The sequence below is a fragment of the Epinephelus lanceolatus genome, chromosome 9 (genome assembly GCF_041903045.1).
Source record: "Epinephelus lanceolatus isolate andai-2023 chromosome 9, ASM4190304v1, whole genome shotgun sequence".
Classification (NCBI taxonomy): Eukaryota; Metazoa; Chordata; class Actinopteri; order Perciformes; family Serranidae; genus Epinephelus; species Epinephelus lanceolatus.
The window spans coordinates 8,918,885-8,928,226 of record NC_135742.1 but is presented as its reverse complement, the minus strand read 5'-3'; the positions used below and the strand labels follow the sequence as shown (position 1 = coordinate 8,928,226).

The 9,342-nt window shown below is 41.4% G+C and overlaps 2 protein-coding genes across 2 annotated transcripts; one reads left to right on the top strand and one right to left on the bottom strand.

Moving 5' to 3' along the window:
* Positions 1-1,078: 1,078 nt before the first annotated feature.
* h2az2a (H2A.Z variant histone 2a) lies at positions 1,079-3,689 on the bottom strand. Its single transcript, XM_033619283.2, has 5 exons — positions 3,557-3,689; positions 2,433-2,510; positions 2,111-2,224; positions 1,860-1,989; positions 1,079-1,665 (listed from the first exon to the last, which is right to left on the bottom strand). The coding sequence occupies exons 1-5, from the start codon at positions 3,557-3,559 to the stop codon at positions 1,604-1,606; spliced, it is 387 nt and encodes a 128-aa protein (XP_033475174.1). The 5' UTR covers positions 3,560-3,689; the 3' UTR covers positions 1,079-1,603.
* A 1,152-nt stretch (positions 3,690-4,841) lies between these two features.
* Positions 4,842-8,108, top strand: LOC117252418 (transcriptional regulator protein Pur-beta). Its single transcript, XM_033619281.2, has one exon. The coding sequence runs from the start codon at positions 4,884-4,886 to the stop codon at positions 5,799-5,801; it is 918 nt and encodes a 305-aa protein (XP_033475172.1). The 5' UTR covers positions 4,842-4,883; the 3' UTR covers positions 5,802-8,108.
* The last annotated feature ends 1,234 nt before the right edge of the window (positions 8,109-9,342 follow it).

The following is a 9,342-nucleotide window of genomic DNA, read 5'->3' as shown; positions in this document are numbered from 1 at the left end:
TGTATTACAGTTGACTTTAAACCTCCTCTATTCCCGCAATATTTCCATTAAGAAAATAAAAAATTAAAAAATTTCATGTTTGCACCTTGGCACACTTGTGGTGTACATCTGGTTGCCCCCCCCCCACCCCCAAAAAAAAAATAAAAAATAAATAAATATATATATATATATATATATATATATATATATATATGCACACATACATACATACATATATATATATATATACACACATATATATACCGTATATATTATACTGCATATGTCAATGCTCAAAGTACCTATTGGTCAATCTTGGAAAGACAGATGTTATTGTGAATGCCAGTGGCTCCCCCTGCTGGCAGGATGTAAACTTGCACGACATATGCTGTGGAGGCACAGCTGAAAATAATCAGTCTAAATTATGATTTGCTTTGTCAACTATATATAAGCTACTATCAAAATTAAACTCGACAAAAGAAATGTAGATATACACACGTTTACTCTTCAACACTGCAAATGCAGCAACTCACTGCAGTTGTTCCAAATTAAATAACTTCTCCTGCTGAATTATGTCCTGTAATATCTAAACTGTAAATATTTCCTTAAAAACCAAACACAAATCCAGATGGAAGTTTTGTTCATGTATTTTTGGACAGTCGTAGCACTTTACATACAAGACTTATGATACTCCAAACTGCAAAAATAATTTCAAGTAGTTGTTTCAAACCAAGCCAAGGACAACATGCAACGAGTATTTATTCAAAGATAAAATACGTCATTTCCCTGAACACACAGCTTTTAAAAACTCTTTGTATTTTACTTGAAAAAAATTAATGGACTTCAGGTCGGCACATTTCAGTTTGTTCATACATGTAGGTACATTTCTTAAGCACTGATACGGTTCAGATCTGCCAGATGTTCAAACTTAAAAACCACCTTCTCCATATATCCGTGTAACAGCTATGTAGTAGTGATATGAGCTTGACAGGCGGCTCCACAGTGAGGCAGAAACTGCAGGATCAGTGTCATCTGATCACAACATTTAAAGTTTAACACATTTGTTGGCGTGCAATAACTTGTTTTCAATGACTTTTCATTTTGATGTAAAAAAATTCAACTTTTATTACATTACCATCTGTGTGCAGTTCAAAATGTTACAGCAAGTCAAAATGGAAAAAAAGCACCATCTCACATTTAGCTCTCGTTACCTAATTTGCTGTCCAAAAAGAAACGTCTCCTTAAAAACTTGTATTATAGTAAACATCATAACTTCAAGAAAATAACCACAAAACAAGTTTCTTTTATATAAAAAACGGTTTTAACAATTTCTTTCAGTATAAAACATTACAGAGTCCCAGGCCAATCAAACAAATCCACGGTCACCATTTGAAAGAATAATGAACTCCCCAGTCAAACGTTCTACAATAACATACAAAGTTGTTTTTTTTTTTTTGTCGTTAAGGGGTTTTCTGTACTTTTTTTTCTAGTTATGGGAAAATATTACAACACAAATCCTAACAATCACTCTTCGTTTGCTATAATATTAATAATAAAAAAGAACAAATGTGAACTCCTGGTCCGATCAAAGCCCAAGCCCCGAAATTTCTGGTCAACATGGCGTCTATGCAGTCTTCTGCTGGCCCTTCTTCCCAATGAGGGATTTGTGGATATGGGGAATGACACCTGACAACAGCAACAGAAACATTGGTGAGGTCAAATGACTAATGCACAGATAGTCGTAAATATTTCTACAGGGTGAGTGGGATAGAATACACAGCCATGCAAGTGTGATGTCAATTCAATCAAGACACAACATCTTGATACAACATGGGACAAAAATAAACACAATATATGTCTTTCTGAGGCTGTCAGCGCACCTCCTCCGGCAATTGTTGCCTTGATAAGGGAGTCCAACTCCTCGTCACCACGGATGGCCAGCTGCAAGTGACGGGGAGTGATACGCTTCACCTTCAAGTCTTTGGAGGCATTACCCGCCAACTCTAGTACCTGAAACCAGAACAGGAACAGACATGAATGCAAACAGCACCATCTCACACAGAAACACTGCATGACCTGATATCCAATGCCGCTGTTAATCACAAACATGCACAAAATGGGGAAGGCTTACTTCAGCAGTGAGGTACTCAAGGATAGCTGCACTGTACACAGCTGCTGTGGCTCCTACGCGCCCGTGGCTGGTTGTGCGAGTCTTCAAGTGCCTGTGGATACGACCCACTGGGAACTGGCAGGAAACAGGCACAAAACAGTGGTTTGGGTTTTAAAAAAAAAGGGGGGAGGGGGCAATCTCTCAGCAGCCAGGATGGGTGGCACAAAACACATGAAATAAAGCCACAAACTGCCACACAAGAAAGTCCCTGGAGGCAATTTCTGATTTGTGATGTTGAGCTGTGCACATAAAGCTGACATGACAATGACTGAAAGACATTTACCTGCAGCCCAGCCCTCTGGGAGCGAGACACTGCTTTCGCCTTGGCTTTGCCACTGTCTTTTCCTGCCTTGCCACCAGCCTGCAGGAAAGTTTCAACAGGAAATTGAAATCCGACACGAGAGGCAAAACTGGTATGACAGATGATTAAAATATGTGGGAGGCTGTAATGTTTAAATTTTGTGCAATTAGTGTTGCAAAAACACTTCAACAGCACTTCATCTATTCAAGTTAGCAGACAATGACGTTTATAAAACCAAATACAAGCGCATGAGGTGGTTAGATAATAAGAAGAAAAGTAAACAGTCATTAAACGCACCTTAAAGACGCCCGGTTAAACTGATAATGCTTTCCCGCCAATCACAATTGAAATATAACGTTTGCAAATCAAAGGCGATACCGTTAATGGGGTCTGACTATTACACACATAACAAAGATAAAGATTGGCTGCATAAAGTGAGAAAACTAATCCAAAACCATTCAGACAAAAACACAAGAAGCTCTCGGCGGGGTGCTGCCATTGAACCCGCGACAAACACTAAACAGACGCGCCGCTTTAAGACGGTCAGCGTTTAAGTTTTCATTCACAAAATCAACAGGGATAAAAAGTTTGCCTCACGAAGTCACCCAGCTCAGAGAAATCACACAGTTGATTTTACCCCAATCTTATTATTTCTAAATTTACTTTGGAAGTCTTGTGGTCAACTACTAACAGCTAACCAACCGTTGAGCTAATGAAATAGCTAAACTTGGCATGCTAATGGTTGCTAATCCACCGTTCAGAGAAGCTAACGTTACACAGGAGGGAAAAATCACTCCGCTGTGAACCCCAGCTCAAACTTTCAATTAACCACTCCACTTCTCCATCAGAAGGACTATCCGACACGCAGCAAATGTAATGTCACATTAACCAGAAACGCAACAAAACTCGGACTTCTCAAGCTAGCGTTAATGCTAACGCGTTAGCTGACAGTTAGCTCTTTATCAAGCTTTTTTAACCACACACCTTCTGGTCGAATTTCCTCAGTTCAAATTCAAAACGGCACTTTCTACAGTTGCTCATTAATTACGGTACAAATGCACCGACATCCCGGCTAACGCATTCTGCACTAACCGAGGCGCACATACCATTTTTCCGTGTCGTTATTTGATTGTAGAACTGAGCAGATAGCAAACAATTTCGGCTCCCGAAAGCAAAGAAACAATAAACCCTTTCGCAAATCTTTTGCATGCGACCCCTCGTGGGAGTCTGGACAGCCAATCAGGGTGTGTGTTGTTACTTCGAATCTCTGTTTCGACCAATCGCCGAGCAGCTTGCAGAGCACTCACCCATCCCCCACCCTAAGATCATCGTGCCTGCCTTTGCGCACGGAACCAACAAGTAGGCGGGACAGTGTGTGTGTGTGGAGTGTCCTTCCAGGGGCATCCATCCCAAAAATGTACAAAATACACAACTAGGAGGCTCTAATTGGATTTAACTAATTCGTTTCAGCACAAGGACACTTTAAACTTATTAAAATCACAGTTATGCACGTTACAAAAGTGGTTATGCCAACATTAAATCCACTATCAGATAAATTATCCGATGTAAATACACATAACTTAAATATTGGCATGGAGAGCTGCCTTTTTTATTCCAAAACACTTTACTAATAACTAAAGGCATACAACAGTAATCATACAAGAAAAAAATCAAGCCTATAATAATAAAAGTCCATCATATTAAGTTCTTTTAGTGATCAAATAAAATACACATCCTTCAAAATATTGAAAGTCTTTGTAGCTTATTTGTTCCTCACATCCTCTAACAAGGTGCAATAGTGCTCGAGCTCAACAATAAACCCGTTAAAGCAGGGTTTTGGTGTCAGATCATTTCTATTTGTGGATATTGAATTTGCCAAGAATGATCAGAAGCTGAATAGAGGTAATATTGCTATCCACCCCATGGAACATAAAATATAACATCACATCACATAACACATTTAATACTTTAATATGTATATTAGTGTCCATTTTCCTGTCTATAAATTGTTGCATATCTGTCCAAAATGAACTTGAATGATTGCAGTGAAAGAATAAATGAATTATTGTTTCTGTATCTGAATTACAAAAAGCACATATATATTCTATATTTATCTTGAATCTTTCCAATACATCTTTAGCTGGGAAATTAAATGCTAAAATTATAAAGTAAAATAAGTATCCTTTAGAACATGGAGAGCTGTAATGAACTGAAATATATGTACTTGAATGTCATCCAGGAGGCGGGGACGTTTAAATGACAGGCAGATTTGTTAGCCAATAGAAACGCAAGCTTCCTGTCAGATGTTGTGATTGGCAGCAGAAGTGGCCAATCAGAGCCCAGCAAGCAGCGTCCGGTTTCCTCAGCGAGCTCGGCAAGCAAGGGGGGGTGGGGGTCAAAGATACGCAGAGAAACGGGCTGCTGGTGGCGAAGATGGCGGATGGGGACAGTGGCAGTGAGCGCGGTGGCAGCAGCGGTGGCGGAGGGGGAGGAGGCGGCGGATTTCAGCATTACCAGCGGGAACCGGAGACCCAGGAGCTGGCGTCGAAGCGACTGGACATTCAGAACAAACGCTTCTACCTGGATGTAAAGCAGAACGCCAAAGGCCGGTTCATCAAAATCGCCGAGGTCGGCGCCGGGGGCTCGAAAAGTCGGCTGACCCTCTCGATGTCAGTTGCGGCAGAGTTCCGCGACTACCTGGGGGATTTCATAGAGCACTACGCCCAGCTTGGGCCTAGCACCCCGGAGCAGATCGCTCAATCATCCGGTGGGGATGACACCGGGCCTAGACGGGCCTTGAAGAGTGAGTTCCTGGTGCGTGAGAACCGAAAATACTACCTCGATCTAAAGGAGAACCAGCGGGGTCGGTTTCTCCGGATCCGGCAGACCGTCAACCGAGGCCCCGGTTTCGGAGTCGGAGTGGGTGGCATCCCCGGGGCTGGCCTGCAGGCCGGACAAACCATCGCACTCCCGGCCCAAGGCTTAATAGAGTTCCGCGACGCCTTGGCCAAGTTGATAGACGACTACGGGGGAGACGAGGAGGAGCTGGCCGGCGGCGGAGGGGCCGGGGGCTACAGCGAGCTTCCGGAGGGCACCTCGATTATGGTGGACTCCAAGCGGTTCTTCTTTGACGTGGGGTCCAACAAGTACGGAGTTTTCTTACGGGTGAGCGAAGTGAAGCCCAGTTACAGAAACTCTATAACAATCCCCTTCAAGGCGTGGAGCAAGTTCGGGGGAGCGTTCAGCCGCTACGCCGAGGAAATGAAAGAGATCCAGGAGCGGCACCGGGATAAGATGTACGAGAGGAGAGCCGGAGAGGAGTCGGAGGGCGACGACGTGGACGACGATTGATGGAGAGGTGGCAAACGTTACTTGTGATAAAGCTGACAACATGATGCAAAGCCTGGCGATAAACAGAGAGAGAGGAGCGACTATTCTGTGCATGATGAATCGAACTTTTAAAAAGCTAAAACAACGGAGTTTAAAAAAAAAAAAAAGTATATTTGACTGAGAAATTATCTGTCTATATAAGAGAATCATGTCCTAAAGTTTAGGTGGATGTTATAGCTAAATGAGTGCGGACTGCAGTAGCCAGCTCCTGTATGAGATTCCCCACTGATATAAATTTTTAAATATATATCTATATACATCTATATATATATATATATATATATAAATATATATTGATTTTCTATTTGATAACCTCACATGTAGCCCAGCAAATTAAGTTTGACAAAGCTCAAGATACACCAGTAGGTTACCAGACTCACTTCCTGCTTGATATCCAATGGTAAGAGCTCACCTGGCGCTGACCTGTAGTCTGTGTGATGATAATAAGGAAGTGTGAAACGTGTGACATACTCATACCAGCAGGTGCAGAGTGGGAGTGAGACAGAGCACCTGCATTACTCACCATGGCTGTGTGTGTTTTTGTCTAAAATGATCTGTATTGAGCGGCTCGCCCAGACAGACCCACAACACCAAGAGCCACGGTCTCAGCTATAGGGGGCGTCCCTGGCACCGCAGGACATCCACTAAGCCCAGCGAGGTCCCATAAGGTGATCTGTTACAAGCACACGACTCATTTGGATTCTCTGGACGATCCAAATGAGTCCAAATGACCCTCCTCGCCCTCTTCCTCCCCTCCCTCCCTCTCCCTCCTGGGTGTCGCTCAGGTGCTGACCCCCCCTGCTCCGATAGCTGAAACGTGGTCACACGTGGCTTGTTTTGTCTCAGGGCCGGCAAGTCCCATCTGTATTTTGGGGTATATCAGCATTACCTGTGCCTGTGCATCATCCTCAAGAGGTTCTGGGTGCAGTCCTGGTCAGCCAGTTGCTGCAGTAGAGACATCTGTGGCAACTGATGTCGTCTCATATGATGCAGGGCCACGTTTGACCCCTGTGACCTTTTTGTCAACGGAGACACAGTGAGCTCAGGCCTCCAGCACTGGTCACGATTTTTTCGAGTTAAAGCTTAATATTGCCGGGCTTGAGCTATGGTCTCAAGGGAATCGACCTTGTTGACTTATTTGGGGTGCGCCATTTGGATCCTTTAATCTTGAACTCAGACCATTAACGACTGAAGCAACATTCAGTCTGATTGTAAGAAAAAAAATTAGGTGCTTTTGGAAAACAAAACCCACAGTGGGGGTGCTGTACCTTGCGGGAAAAAAAATAAAAAATAAAAAAATATATATACTGGAAGAGATTTACTTACTAAAAAGATCAACTATAGATAGAAATATTTTTCAAAAAAGAGATATATTGAAATATGTCTTAGAAATATGAGACATTTATTAGATAATGCTGCCTAAAGTGGCTTATTTAAAACACTAAACTTGGATGCAACTGTCCAGGGTGATATTTCATACCTGCTTTTTTCCTAACATTTCTTTTATTCCTTAGAGGAAATTAAGAAGAGTACAACAAAATGATAACAAAGTATGTTATAGCAATTTCTAGAAACAACTTCATTGAAGTAGTTTGTCAGCAAACACTCAGCACTCCAGTTCACTTTACATAGCATCGAGTTGTCCCCTCGTTTCAGTCCACCCGTTTTACCATGTTTTGTCACAAATTGGCTTTCCATCAGTTGCCATACGACGCAAACATAAACACCTGCAATCATCGACATTTTGTCTTTAGTGCTCCTTTTAAAAAATATGATAATTTTTGCATGCGTGCTCTTACGCGGAGCTGCCTTGTGTTCTTTTCTTTTGCATATTCTGATTGCTGTACGATGGTATTTATCCATTTTTTTTGAGAGCGGTTTCAAGTTTTATTTCTTGCAATGGAAAAAAAAAGTTTACTTCTTAGCCTAATAAAAAAAAAAGCCACAAAGTTCCCGTGCTTTGGGGAATGTCACTTTCATTGTCCCACTTCCTTTGGTGTGTAAACCTCTCGTTGAATTTTACTTTACCCACTTCAACACAGCAGAGAAATGCCATATGAAAAAATAAATAAAACACATGGGAGCAATAGTTTTTTTCTTTTCTATTGATATAAATATACTATATATAATATTACACATGAGATTGAACTACATCCTTCTTCCTGTACTGTGTTACGTGAAATGGCAGCTGTTTCAGTCATGTGTGTTCTGCTGTAATAATCTACCAAGTTCCTTTCAACGAGAAATAAAAAAGGTTTTTGCTCAGGAGAGGTGTGGTCTTTTTATCCTCCCTCTTCAGGGACAAGGTCACTCTGTCAACAAAAGGTGTTGTGATTTTTCTTGTTAATGTTTCAGTAATAGTTTATTCTAATCAACGATTAACCGGCAGGTCATTTTTGCAAGTAACTGAAAAAAATATGTTGTCCTTCAAATGGACAGGTGTGAAAAATGCTCATCACAGAGTTCAAGGAGACATCTTTATATTGCTTGATTCGTCTGACCAGTAGTCCCAAACACAAATACAGTCAGTTTATGATTGTAGAACGGTGAGAAAACCTGGCAGATATTTACATTTTGAGAAGCTGGAGTGAGTAACCATTTGGCATTTTAGCTTTACAATGATAAACCAATAATCAAATTTGTTGCAGATTCCGGTGATTGATGGTGATGTTAGTCGACTGAGGTTTTCAGCTCTATATCAGTTACTCATTGGTATCTGTCAGATGCAAAATAACAGTGTTTTAGTGGCTTTATTTTGCAACAAGGGCCTCAGAGAAGACTGGTATTACTGACCACTTGTATTACTGCATGTACCAGGTCCTTCCCTGTAAGTAGCAGCAGCAGAGGAAGTAAAAGTACCAGTACAACAATGTAAAAATACTCCATCACAAGTTAAAGTCCTGCATTCACAATCATAAAAGCACAGAGGTGTTGTCAGAAAAAAGTGCGTAAGGTGTAAAAAGTGAGAATGCTTTCCCTGCTTGACGTTGCCTCCTGTGAGTCATGATTAAATACATATTTTTACACTGTTAATACTGATGCAGCTTACATGCACAAATATAATTCTGCCGTTGTAGCTGCCTGAGGTGGAGCAACTTCTAACTACTATGTATACAGTTAGGTAGCCTGTTTTAGTTTAGTGGTTCTTAACTAAAGGTCAGATTCACAAATTTGTTCTCATGCTTTGGACTTCTGTGTCATTTTGTGAAATATTGGACACTTTAAAGGTATACTGTGAAAATAAAAACCAGCCCCAGATTGCTGCTTACGGTCTGGTCTCTACCTTTTTATGAAGCCCCGACCTCACCTGACACTGTGGGGATACACACCTGTAAACTTACAGAGCACAGAAAGCAAGTACATACAAACCGAGGGCAGAGTCTCTGCAGATAAATACACCGCCACACACTTTGAGTGGGTTGTAAGTGATGACTGAGAGGGATTACATCTGTATGAGTCTATACATTATTTTTTTATTTACCTTTCAGCTCCTTTGGTCTTA

What these genes read in the sequence shown, in the direction of transcription:
- h2az2a (XM_033619283.2), bottom strand. An exon ending in CCCAGAGGGCTGGGCTGCAG is followed by an intron (nt 2,225 to 2,432) that starts GTAAATGTCTTT and finishes GTTTCCTGCCAG; the next exon opens with TTCCCAGTGGGTCGTATCCA. An exon ending in GGCAACAATTGCCGGAGGAG is followed by an intron (nt 1,666 to 1,859) that starts GTGCGCTGACAG and finishes TGCTGTTGTCAG; the next exon opens with GTGTCATTCCCCATATCCAC.
- LOC117252418 (XM_033619281.2), top strand. Translation starts at nt 4,884, where the DNA reads ATGGCGGATGGGGACAGTGGCAGTGAGCGCGGTGGCAGCAGCGGTGGC.